Here is a 14,291-nt window from a genome sequence, read left to right as displayed (position 1 = left end):
TCTAAACCAGTAGACTTTGACTAAAGTAGATTACTTTCCATAGTGAGGGTGAGCCTCAACCTAACAGTTGAAGGCCTTAATCAAAAAAAGACTACCATCTCCTGAAGAAGAGGAAATTCTGCCAGCAGACTGTCTCTGGACTCAAAGTGCAACATAAACTCTTCCCTATGTCTCAAAATTGCTTGCCTAATATCTATATCTATCTATATATTTATCTATATTATTGATTTTGTTCCTCTAGAAAACCCTGACCAATATTCACTTCCTTGGGTTCTGGCACCCATGTTGGTCCATCCCTCTTACGGACACTCTCCTAGCATTGCTTGAACCCTTGAGCTTTTACATGCCACTCAGTTCCCTGTAGTTCCCTCAATAGCTAACATTTCCTATCTACCTACATGCCTACTTTTTTGACTCCATCTAATGGCTCAGGATTGAATTATTCAGTTTAGGGAAAAGAAAGACAAGACTAAGGAAAGGAAAGAAAAAAGGAGAGAGAGAGAGAAGAAGGGGAAAAACACAATTAAAATATTGATAAATTTTATAAAAATTGATAAATATCTAGAAAGTAGATGCATGTTGCCAATTATATTTTCACACTAAGCTCACTTACATCCAGGGTTAGATTAATAAATGCCACTACACAATACTATGGTCTTGAAACTTAAGTTGATTTCATATTATCTCCTGCTCTAGAATAGAAACAAAGAGTTTTACTGACTAAATATTTAAAATGTTTTTCAGTTTGTTGAACCATACAGTGAGCATAGGAAATCCTGGAAGTGATTTTAAAACTTATGACTCATGTATCTACTTCTTAAATTTATTGCTCAAGAGATTTGTGGATCCAACAAACAACTATCTCAGTAGATTTTTTTTATGTTGTTAAACAATAAGTTTACTTTACTTTTACTTTTTCTCAGTGTTATAGCCTGGTTAATACATGTATATATACAACTCATACCGGACAATAGTGCCCAGAACTTTGTTAGAAACAGTGATATTCTTTTTTACATTTGGTCTTAATAAAAATTTAAACAAATGTTACTTAAAAGAAAAGAAAATCACAGTAGCACTGAGAGGGATGTAATTCTTGTTGCAGTCAATTTCCAAATAAGATTATAATTTGATTGGTCCCAATGATATGTCAACTTGGTAAATTCAAAAGACATCTTTCACCAATATCATTTTTTATAAGTAAATGACAGTAGTGTAAGTTACTTGAAAGGGAAGAAAGGATGTTGCTGGGGAGAGAGAAAGAGATACATTCTTCCAAACAGTACATATATACCTAATGTGCTAAGTTTCTTAGAATAGGCTAATATACAGAAAAGATATTTAGTTGGCTTTCACATGATGGGAAAACCTCATTGTTTTCATAATTCTGTATATTTTCCTAAAACATGTGGGAAAAATAACATATAGACCTGGTGTAATATACACCTAATGACTTCTAACAAGTTCACCACATTGGATATGTTTGTGCAGGCATTCCAAATATCAGATGTATTTGCAAGATTACGCCTTTTCTTCTACCTTCATCCTTAATGGCATTATTTGTTCTTTTCCTTATCAGTTTGTTTAGAGACTTCATATTAATGAAAAGATCATATTAAGAGTATGGGAAATATTGCTAGAAGAACATCACTAGAACTCTTTATGCACAGTTGCTAGGGATAATTTTTTGAGTTAATAAAAATAGACTCTAATTTAAAAAATCCAATCTTTAAAAGAAAAAATTAACTAAAAAGATAGATAGAACTCAATAAAAAAAAAATTAAAAGCCTTCTTGCCTGATAACTTGAGCCTATAGAATGAGTTACTTTAGAAATGATATGTGTACTAAGATCTGTTTACCAAATAGATAAGATACTAGTTATTGGAGAATCTACTGACTAAAATCAAGTGAGGGAAAGGAAGAGAACTACTCTCTAGTTATCTAAAATGGTCTTGCAAATTCATAGTTAATTGAAACACATTTTCTTTTTCATTAAAGGAAAAAGAGTGAGACTTCCTGTTTCAGTTCAGGCATGCACAGAGCAGGAAGGATTGTTGCACCTACAACTTTACGCTAAGAAAATGCAAATTATAACTTTTCTCAAACCCATCAGTGAATTGATATTAGTGTGCAAGCAGCTAACTAGAAAGCTGAAGAAGGAGAGGCTTCTGCAGGGAGAAACAGAATTTGAACATTTACTCGCTTAGGGCAGAAACCACTCAATGCCGTATAAGTTAGTAAAACAATTCAGCTAGAAATTTTTAATGAGTACCTAAAGACCATATGTGGGTTGGCATGTGAAGGTCCTGAAGGTGGCAAAGAGAAGGGTTTTACACCTCTTGCAGGTGATTCCTCCATGAGCCCAACCAGGCATCCTCAGGGAACATTAGAGAGAATCTTGTAAAAGCACTATTAATGCTGGCTGGGGGAGAGAAAACAGCAGGCACTGCTCAAATTCTACACAGACTAGTACCCCCTCTTTCCACTAAGTAACAACAGCCTTTCTTTCCAGGGGGGAATGGCAACAAAAACCGTAGCTCAGGGTTACTGGTGAAAACTACTACAATTGGGAAGGGAAGCAAGAAAGAAAAGTTTCACTCCCAAGACCTAGGTTCACAGAGTTTGTTTCAGTCTCCCTCCTCTATACCTGTAAACCCCACCATAGTAGCAAGCATCTAGTAAGAATAAGAGTGGAATACAGTGGGAGAGCTAGAAGACACAGATTATTTCTGGGTAACAAAACAAAAGGGAGAACCAAATCCATATAGGGAGTAGAACTCTAAACACAAGGTTTCCCTGGAGGAATCTGAAGCCCTAGGTACACTGAGGGTATCTATAGCAAAAACAAACTCCAAACCCAGCTCTACTTCTGCAACAAACCCCACAATACAGTCCTAGCCGAAGGAAAGATAGACTCATCTACAAATAAAGAAGATATTCACCTCAGTATTGACTGTCCTATAATACATTTATGGACTTCAACAAAAAAGTATAAGACACACAAAAAACAATAAAACACACTGAATAGACAAATCATCAGAATCAAGCTCAGATATTAAACAGATTATGAGACAAATGATTAGACAAATTCATTAGACAAATGAAGACATTTATTTAAGTGAATGTGACTCAATGGAACATTTTTTGCAGATTTAAAATGTGTAGGACTGTATCATTAATATCAATCCTAAAAATAGACAAAGGATATTTTGGTGTTTATAATCTCACTTTTCTGTGACCTTTTTTCTTATTTTCGGAATATCCTCATGTTCTCCATTCCCATTATCACAAACCTGCTTCTAGAGAAAAGATTGGAATCTCACTCACACTATTACATGACTAATAATACATGATCCCTTCCAATTTAAGTGAAGACCAAGTGTTAATTCAAAAGAATAAACTTCTAATGATGGAACTTGGGGCAACATCAGGTTTAATAATGGAGATTGGTTTGGGGTCAAAGACCCATCCATGACTTAGGGGCAGGAGTGCTTCACAGTGTTGCTGAAAATGCACCACTTGCATAGTGATCTTCTCACTGGAATTTTTTTATTATTAATTCTCAATTTTTGGTAAAATATCCAAAAATACCTATGTTGAAATTGAAACAGAGATGAGAATGGTCCCCGTGAATGAGAGACAAGGACATGTTTATTCTAGAATAGTATTTATTATAGTGTATATTATCATATGTTTACATGCCTGTTTCTCCAACTCTTTTGTGGGCTCCCATAGGGCAAAGACTCTGTTTCATACATGTTTTTGTTACCTGTGCTTAGCATGTAGATGGCAGTCAAAAGATATTTTTAACATTTTGAAAAGTATTTCTTAGGGACACCTGGGTGGCTCAGTTGGTTAAGTGTCCAACTCTTGATTTCAGCTCAGATCATGATCCCATGGTTTGTGGGATTGAGCCCCATGTCAGGCTCTGTGATGAGAGTGCAGAGCCTGTTTGGGATTCTCTCTCAACCTCTCTCTCTCTGCCCCTCCCCTGATCATTCTCTCTCTCTCTCTCTTTCAAAATAAGAAAATAAATGTTTTAAAATTTTATTTTTTCATTTAAAAATATTAAAGAAAAATTTCAAAACATCTAAAGTCCCCACTCCCTATCCAATGACCTTAATGGAACTTTAAAATGTTTGCATATTGTTTTTATGAGTGGCATTTTTGGAGTTCATTTATTCATTCACTTATTCCTTCATTCAAAAATAATTGATAAAGCACCAGCTATGTGTAGGACACTGAGCTGAATGCTGGAAATAAAATAGGTAAAATGAGTTCAATTTCTACCTTCCTAGAGCATATGACTGTGAGGGAGACAGTTAACAAATCATAAATAGATGTAAAATCACTATTTTTTTAAGTCCTATGTTGCTACAAATATAATTGGAGGACTTTTAAGCAGAGAAGTCAGAGACACTGAAGGAATGGTGATTGAGCCTAGATCTGAATGCTGAGATGCAGTTAATTAAGTGGAAAAAAAATCAGAAGGAAGAAATATCATAGTCAAAGTTCCCCCTGCATGAAAATGGATGGGAATGTAAAGACAGGGTGCAAATAAAAAGTCTTAGTCTGTATACTGAAGTCTCTCTTCACAGCAGAAAGGCATTCTGCCACTAAATTTTTAATGTTTCTTTTCTAGATCTGATTTCCTCTTCAAATATATCTAATTTCCTAGGTTGGTACTTTAGTTTGTCCTCTAAATTGCCATCTGACTTCTAAATCACCTACCTTTTTTCCATAATTTGCTTTTTTATCTTTTTCCTCCACATTTTCACAAATTTTCAAATTCAATTTCATCATTGATAAGGTTTTTTGGCCATTGTCTTCTTTTAACCTTATCCAATGTGTGTCTTAATTACACTCTTGCATTATTTTGCGCCCTTGCAAACTTTCCTTATTCATATTTTTGTAGAATTCCCACTCTCCTCTGCTTTCCCCTAGGATTTGTATTCCTGTTTAATAAATGTCATTGAATTAAGGATTAATATTCTGGATTCTTGGATTCTGAACTAGATCAAATAATCTGAGGCATATTTTAATGTTCTTTTCCTTCACTGCACATATCACATTTATAAATATAAATGTATTCTTTTAATTTATATCATTTTATAATTTTATAACAGTTAATTTTATAACATTGGTAATGTTTGCTTCCTTTAAAGTATAAGCTCCACAAGATAGGGTCCTTTGTTTTGTTTTGTTTTGTTTACTATTATATTTCATTTTGCTTGACAGATATTTTATACTTGAAATATATTTGACACTCAAAAATTGTCGAATAAATATTCAAGATGTTGCCTTTATTTTTTTTATAATGCTTTAAAAAACAGCTTCATAATTTTCTCTATTTTTTGAGACAAGGTCACACCAGACTTGTAACATAGTAACTGAGCATGTTGGTGGTTTTTCCAAATCTCTGTTTGTGGAAGTAATAAATCTTCTCAGGGCTACAGTTTGAGAATAGTTGAATATACATAACTGGTAGGCTAATTCTCAGATTCTAGCAAGCATCATATTATGTGACTTTGTCATACTCGGGAATACCTTCTCCTATCCTGTGGTTTTCTGTATCTCTTTATCAGGAACTCTATATAGAATTTTTTTTAATATTGTTTTTAATTTTTTTAACGTTTATTTATTTTTGAGACAGAGAGAGACAGAGCATGAACGGGGGAGGGTCAGAGAGAGGGAGGCACAGAATCTGAAACAGGCCCCAGGCTCTGAGCTGTCAGCACAGAGCCCGACGCGGAGCTTGAACTCATGGACCGCGAGATCACCACCTGAGCCGAAGTCGGACTCTTAACTGACTGAGCCACCCAGGCGCCCTTAGACTTTTTTTTTTAAAGGAGATGTCTAGGATACGTGAAAAATTGTTTTGAATCAGAATCTCTGGGGGTGGGTACATAACTGGTTTCTTTAAAAAAAAAAGTTTTACAGGTTATTCCAATGCCAAAAATTGTCCTTTAACCTTATTGAGTATAAAAACTACAAATTTTTAGCAGTCAGTATAAAGCTGTTGTCACTTAACAAACACAATATTCAAACATTTGTTCTCATCCACCCTTATCTTATTTGTGAAAGCTGTCTCTTGGTGCACCAAAAACAAACACACACACAGACACACATACACACACACACACACACACACAAACACACACACACGTAATTGAGAAACAGCTGGTAAGTTATCTGGTACAAACTCCATGTCTTCCAGGGAGCAAATGGAATGAAGATACACGTTGTAATGGGCTTTGGTTTCTCAAGTCAATGTCAGTTTTCTTAATCCACTTCCATGGGCCTGAAAGAAACTTAACACATTCTGTAATATGCTGTCTGGCAATCATAGCTTGCAAATTCTCAATTATGTCTACTTCTTCACTAGTATTTTAATGGAAAGTTGGAAGAGGATACATCAGGGGTTCATGGTCAAATGCAATTTCAAATTATAAATTAATGAGGTCTGTGAAATACATGACTTAATACATGAATGACAGATGTCATCATAGTATAAAGCCTCCATCACATTAATTTCATGTTTGAGTAACATGGGCCAAACTGGTTTAAAAAAAAAGTATTAGGCTTTTTTTTAAGGTTATTTATTTTTCTCCTTCCTTTTTACTTCTATTTTCTAGTCACTGGTTTTATTGAGTTACAATTACCTGGGCAAAAATTTTTTATTACATATTAACCATACCTCTCACTATAAATTTGTATGGATCATTTGCATTAATGTTCACCTAAAATGCATAGTCATACCCTGAACAAAGAGTACTCTCATTCCTTTTTATATATAGTCTGGTTCATTATGACAAATTCATAGGTGATTTGCTGTACCTTCATAAGTGAAGAGTGTGAGGACTCTCAGTGAAAAGACCAAGAACTGCTCAAAATAACATCCTACTACTTTAATACAATGTTAGTGTAAAACACAGCAACATATTCTTTTCTTCCCCTTACATATGTGCTTCATTGTCTGAAGAAGGTACAAAATATCCATCATTATTTAAGGGTTCTAAGTTTGCTTCATTCATATCTTTTCTTCCATTTTCTGATGCCTTGGTATTTTTTCCTTGATATATTTTCTTCATAGTGAAAATTAATACAACAAGCAGAATAAGTGCTGAAAATCTTAAGCTCACAATCAAGCCCAAGTAGGTATTTCTGTTAAAAGAGAAAAAAATTAAATTTCCATTTTCAGTCATTTAAAACAATTTACAGTGTTGTTCTCCAGTATGCAGAAGACCTTAAGAGGAAAAAAAAAATGGGACTTGAAATTATACATAAGAATATTCAGTCAGCAATTCTAGTGGTTATTTTTACTGATACATAGGAGGGTTTTTAAAATTATTTTAAAAGGAATATATAAGCCACAGAAACTAAGCATGATTAATGATCTACCTAAATGCTTTCCATAAAAGTAGGGTATACTTGGAATGTTTAGCTTTCTCAAAGATGGATTAGTTCATGTGTAATGGAAAGAGACTATGAAGGAAATGAATTAACTAACAGATCATCAAATTGAATTCATTTAGATTGAACCAGGAGCCAAAGTTTAGTTTATAGGCTAAATGCAGTCCACAGCCCATGCTGTATGGCCTAGTGGAAGTGTTTTTTTTTGTTTTTTGTTTTTTGGGTTTTTTTAGTTTTATTTATTTATTTATTTTTTTGAAATTTGTTGTCAAATTGGTTTCCATACAACGCCAGTGCTCATCCCAACAGGTGCCCTCCTCAATACCCATCACCCACTTTCGCCTCCCTCCCACATCAACCCTCAGTTTATTCCCAGTTTTTAAGAGACTCTTATGGTTTGGCTCTCTCCCTCTCTCTTTTTTTTTTGCCTCCCCCTCCCCCATGGTCTTCTGTTACATTTCTCAGGATCCACATAAGAGTGAAAACATATGGTATCTGTCTTTCTCTGTATGGCTTACTTCACTTAGCATAACACTCTCCAGTTCCATCCATGTTGATACAAATGGTCAGATTTCATTCTTTCTCATTGCCAAGTAGTATTCCATTGTGTATATGAACCACAGTTTCTTCATCCATTCATCAGTTGATGGACATTTAGGCTCTTTCTGTAATTTGGCTATTGTTGAAAGTGCTTCTATAAACATTGGGGTACAAGTGCCCCCATGCATCAGCACTCCTGTATCCCTTGGGCAAATTCCTAGTAGTGCTATTGCTGGGTCACAGGGTAGACCTATTTTTAATTTTTTGAGGAACCTCCACACTGGTTTCCAGAGCGGCTGCACCAGTTTGCATTTCCACCAACAGTGCAAGAGGGTTCCCGTTTCTCCACATCCTCTCCAGTATCTATAGTTTCCTGATTTGTTCATTTTGGCCACTCTGACTGGCGTGAGGTGATATCTGAGTGTGGTTTTGATTTGTATTTCCCTGATGAGGAGTGACGTGGAGCATCTTCTCATGTGCCTGTTGGCCATCTGGATATCTTCTTAAGAGAACTGTCTATTCGTGTTTTCTGCCCATTTCTTCACTGGATTATTTGTTTTTTGGATGTGGAGTTTAGTGAGTTATTTATAGATTTTGGAATCTAGCCCACCTACTGGAAGTTTTTAACAAAGCTACATTAAATTATTTTGCACACATGGTCGATTCTTATGATTCTCAGCTTTGGTTGCACATTAGAATTATACCAGGAGATTTTTTTAAATCCCATGCCCATGCCACAGTCCTTGAACAATTAAATAAAAATTTCTGAAGATGGGACACAGATATTTGCAGTTTTTAAAGCTCCTCAGGTGATTATAATGAACAAGAAAGACTGATTGTCACTGACCTAGTAGGTTAGGAAACACTCACTGGCCTCATGACATTGTTAACTAATTGACAAGCTTTACACACAAAAAATATTTGAACAATTAGGCTTAATTGAAGCTGAATGGATTCATAGAATTTTGAGCCATATAAGCTTAAATTTATTAAAATTACAATAGAATGTTGTGGTGTCCCACATATAATAAAAGAAATATTTTAAACCTTCAAATATATTTGTCTCATCCTTGGGTTATGTCAAGTAGTTCTACAACAATGTTAAACTTTTCAGAATTTCTATTGTTACTGAGAAAAATTAGTATGTGTTTCTGATTATGTAACCGTTGCTAAGAAAACTTGAGTAAACTGGGTTTAGGTTAGGGATTGATATCATAATGTAGATTTCTACTTCTTGGAGTAGGAATTGTTTACATTATTTTTATGCTAGATAAAATGAATGAACAATTGTCTGGTTACCTCAGATATTAAATCCAAAAAATCATAAGGTGACTAGGTTTTGCTGTTTCTTCACTGGAGAACACACTGCTCTTTTTTAAAATTCCACTTTAGACAATGTCTAGGCAGTACTTTTCAAAGTACTTTAGGCAATGAACACAACTGACCAAAAGGAAAGTGATAAGGCCCTTGAGTGAGCTTCAAAGTGTTAAGAGTTCTAAAGAGGGTTAGTTATCTCCAGCTGGTTACAATATTGCAAACTTCATGGCAGAAAGTAGTAGTTTTCTTAGACTGCCTTCTTTCACTTGGCAATGTGTATTTAAGATCCTTTCTAGGAGGAGGGGCCAGCATTGTGGAGAAGTAGGGGGATCCAAAGTTCCCTCATCTCACAAAGTAGTGTTGAAGCTAAAGGACTTTGAACTCCAAGAGTCCAGGAGGAAAAGAGACTGTGGCTTCCAGGGACCCACCAGGACAACCTGATGGGTCATAGGTGTGTGACTGTGAACTGGGAGAGACAAAATGAACCGAGGGGAGGGATCCCCTTCTGCAGAGAGACAAAGGGAAGAGAAGGAGCAGCTGGGGAAGCATAGGTCTGTATCTAGACAAGAAAAAAAAATCACAGACTGGGACAGAGAAAGAGGCAATCTCTAACTGAGGGGCTTTCTCCGGACTGGGACTGGGGTCAGCTGCCTGGCCTGTGCCCACCAGTTAGGGACCACCTATTGGGCAGCATGGAGTGCTGCTTCCCCAGTACTGGGCGCACAGAGCGGGAGTTTGAACTCCAGCCAAGCACCAGGACACAGGAGTTGGCGGAGCAAGACAAAACGCCTCATTTGCAGCCGCAGCACAGTGAGGACAGCTCAAACAGAGTGGTTTGGGACACCTGGCCCATGGAGGAGAGACTGGGGTGTCACCATTTTCTCCTCATCACCAACAAGGTGGGACTTCAGCAACGGACAGCCGGGGGGTGGGGGTGCACAGTGGAGGCAAGGCCCGCGCACACCATACCACGCCCCTCCACACCTGATAACTGTGTATCTACTGGAGTGGGATTGATACTGATGAACCAGATGGCCCCTACTCCAGACCAGCGCTGTTGCATTGCCTGATTTAATTCTCAGACAATTCTTATTATATAGATACATTCTTCTTTCCTTTTCTCTTTATCTCTTCCCTCCTCTAGTCTGGTTACTCTGGTTGTTGGCTTGTTTAAACAGACATATTTAATCCATTCTCTTGATACATGTTCCACATCTCTTTCTTTATTCTCCTTTCTCTCTCTCTGGATTAAGCCCTACAGTTTCTCTGTATGGATAACTTTATTTTCTTTTTCTTTTTCCCTTACTCCTCCTTTATTTTTCTTACTCTTTCTCTCTGGATTAAGCCATATAGTTTTTCTGGTCAATTTTTATTCTTTATTTTTCCCCTCCCTTGTCATTTCTCTCTTTGTATGGGATAAGGCCTCTTCCATCAGTACCTCCTCCACCCTTTTATTTACTTGTAGCTCATGTTTGTTTTGTTTTGTTTTTGTTTTTGTTTTTGTTTTTTGTTTATGCATGTGTTTGAGTGTTTTTGTTTTCTGTGTGTTTTTTGTTTGTTTGTTTTCCTTTCTGGGGATACTTCAAGGAACAAATCAAAGCACACCTAGTGAAGGGTTCAAAACATCACTATGAGTAGGGAGATAAAGTAACCAAACTCACAACAACAGACAGCAAGTACACTCTCCAAAAAACACCTCCTGAAGGGCCAGGCCCTGGACAGTGTATTACCCCTCTTTAATATAGTAGTTCTCAGAGGCGCAAGACACATAACAAGCTTTTAAAACACATAAGGGACATAAAACTAGCCAAAATGATGAAACAGAAGAATTCTCCTCAAAAGAAATTCCAGGAAGAAAGGACAGCTAAAGAATTGCTCAAAACAGATATAAACAGGGGCGCCTGGGTGGCGCAGTCGGTTAAGTGTCCGACTTCAGCCAGGTCACGATCTCGCGGTCTGTGAGTTCAAGCCCCACGTCGGGCTCTGGGCTGATGGCTTGGAGCCTGGAGCCTGTTTCCGATTCTGTGTCTCCCTCTCTCTCTGCCCCTCCCCCGTTCATGCTCTGTCTCTCTCTGTCCCAAAAATAAATAAACGTTGAAAAAAAAATAAAAAAAAAACAGACATAAACAGTATAACTGAATAATAATTTAGAATAACAGTCATAAGATTAATCTCTGGACTTGAAAAAAGCATAGAAGACAGCAGAGAACCTATTGCTGCAGAGATCAAGGAACTAAAAAATAGTCATGCTGAATTAAAAATGCTGTAAATCAGGTACAAAATAAACTAGAGATGGTTGACAGTGAGAATTGAAGAGGCAGAGGGGGAGATTGGTGAAATAGAAGATAAAATTATGGAAAAAGATGAAGCTGAGAAAAAGAGATATAAAAAAAATTCTGGATCACAAGGGGAGAATTAGAGAACTAAGGGATTCAATGAAATGGAACAATATATGTATCATAGGAGTTCCAGAAGAAAAAGAGAGAGAAAGGGGCCAAAGGTGTGCTTGAACAAATCATAGCTGAGAACTTCCCCAATCAGGGGAAGGAAACAGACACTGAAATCCAGGAGGCACAGAGAACTACCTTCAGACATAACTTGAATTGATCTTCTGCATGACATATCATGGTGAAACTGGCAAAATACAAAGATGAAGAAAGAATTCTGAAAGCAGCTAAGGATAAACAGGCGTTAACCTACAAGGATAGACACATAAGGGTAGTAGCAGACCTATCTACTGAAACTTGGCAGACCAGAAAGGAGTGGCAGGAAATTTTCAATGTGCTGAATAGGAAAAATATGCAGCCAAGAATCCTTTATTCAGCAAGTCTGTCATTCCGAATAGAAGGAGAGATAAAGGTTTTCCCTAACAAACAAAAACTGAAGGAATTCATCACCACTAAACCAGCCCTACAAGAGATCTTAAGGGAGGGGGGGGGCTCTGTGAGTGTTGTAAAGACTGTAAAGCACCAGAGACATCACTACAAGCATGAAACCTACAGATAACACAAGGACTCTAAACCCAATCTTTCAATAATAACACTGAATGTAAATGGACTAAATGTTCTAATCAAAAAACACAGGGTATCAGAATGGATAAAAAAAAGACCCATCTATTTACTGTCTACAAGAGACCCATTTTAGACCTGACAACATCTTCATATTGAAAGTGAGGGGATGAAGAACCATCTATCATGCTATTGCAAGTCAAAAGAAAGCTAGAATAGTCATACTTATATCTGAAAAAAAAATAGATTTTAAACTAAAGACTCTAACAAGAGAGGAAGAAGGGCATTATATCATAATTACAGGGTCTATCCATCAAGAAGAGCTAACAATTATAAATGTTTATGCACGGAATACGGAAGCACCCAAATATATAAAACAATCACAAACATAAACCTTATTGGTAAGAATGTGGTAATTGCAGGGACTTTAATATTCCATCTACAACAATGGGCAGATCATCTTTACAGAGAATCAGTGAATAAACAATGTCCCTGACTAGTATAGTGGACCAGATGGACTTGACGGATATATATAGAACTTTTCATCCTAAAGCAGCAGAATATACATTCTTCTCAAGTGCACATGGAACATTCTCCAAGATAGATTACATACTGGGTCACAAAACAGCCCTCAGTAAATATAAAATAATTGAGATCATACCATGCACACTTTCAGATGACAATGCTACGAAACTTGAAATTAACCACAGGAAAAAGTTTGGAAAACCTCCAAATGCATGGAGGTTAAACAACATCTTACTAAAGAATGAATGGGTCAACAAGACAATTAAAGAAGAAATTTAAATGTATATGGAAACAAATGAAAATGAAAACACAACAATCCAAACCCTTTGGGATGCAACTAAGGCAGTCCTAAGAGGAAAATACATTGCAATCCAGGCATATCTCAAGAAACAAGAAAAATCCCAAATACAAAATCTAACAGCATACCTAAAGGAACTAGAAGCAGAACAACAAAGAAACCCCAAACCCAATAGAAAAAGAGAAATAATAAATATCAGAGCAGAAATAAACAATATGGAATCCAAAAAAAAAAAAAACCAAAACAAAACTGTAGAACAGATCAATGAAACAGAGAGTTGTTTTTTTGAAAAAATAGCAGGGCACCTGGATGGCTCAGTCGGTTAAGCATCCGACTTCAGCTCAGGTCACGATCTACCAGTCCATGAGTTCAAGCCCTGCATCAGTCTCTGTGCTGACAATTCAGAGCCTGGAGCCTGCTTCGGATTCTATGTCTCCCTCTCTCTCTGCCCCTTCCCTGATCATGCTCTGTCTCTGTGTCTCAAAAATATAAAAACATTTTAAAAATTTTTCAAAAAGAAAAATAAGCAAAATTGATAAACCCCCTGCCAGAGTTCTAAAAAGAAAAGAGAGAAGACCCAAATAGATAAAATCATGAATGAAAATGGATTTATCACAACCAATCCCTCAGAAATACGAGGAATTATCAGAGAATACTATGAAAAGCTATATGCCAACAAATAGGAAAACCTGGAAGAAACGGACAGTTTTCTAGACACCCACACACTACCAAAACTCATATGGGAAGAAACATAAAATTTGAACAGACCCATAATTAGTGAAGCAATTGAATCAGTTATCAAAAATCTCCCAGCAAATAAGAGTCCTGGACCAGATGGATTCCCTAGGGAATTCTACCAGACATTTAAAACAGAGTTAATACCTATCCTTCTCAAGCTGTTCCAGAAAATGGAAATAGAAAGAAAACTTCTGGACTCATTATGTGAAGCCACTGTTACCTTAATGCCTAAACCAGACAGAGACCCCACAAAAAAGGAGAACTACAGGCCAATACCCCCGATGAACATAGATGCAAAAATTCCCAACAAGATACTATCAAACTGAATTCAACAGCATATAAAAAATATTATTCACCATGATCAAGTGGGATTCTTTCCAGGGCTGCAGGGCTGGTTCAATATTCACAAATCAATCAATGTGATATATCACATTAATAAAAGAAATGATAAGAA

The 14,291-nt window shown here is 36.5% G+C and overlaps 1 protein-coding gene across 4 annotated transcripts in view; it reads right to left on the bottom strand.

The window, feature by feature from the left end:
* Window positions 1–6,891: 6,891 nt before the first annotated feature.
* Window positions 6,892–14,291, bottom strand: part of LOC101088850 (solute carrier organic anion transporter family member 1B3) — a 79,557-nt gene continuing 72,157 nt past the window's right edge. For 3 of the 4 annotated variants that reach the window (XM_019834642.2, XM_045061485.1, XM_045061486.1), the window contains one exon: window positions 6,892–7,162. In XM_019834642.2, coding sequence (XP_019690201.1) covers window positions 6,955–7,162 — 208 coding nt within the window. In that variant the 3' untranslated portion in view covers window positions 6,892–6,954. The remainder of the gene's footprint in view (window positions 7,163–14,291) is intronic. The other variant, XR_006600578.1, reaches the window with a different exon arrangement.

Source organism: Felis catus, chromosome B4 (genome assembly GCF_018350175.1).
Source record: "Felis catus isolate Fca126 chromosome B4, F.catus_Fca126_mat1.0, whole genome shotgun sequence".
NCBI classification, from domain to species: domain Eukaryota; kingdom Metazoa; phylum Chordata; class Mammalia; order Carnivora; family Felidae; genus Felis; species Felis catus.
Note: the sequence above shows the minus strand (reverse complement) of the source record. Positions and strands in the feature narration are given on the sequence as shown.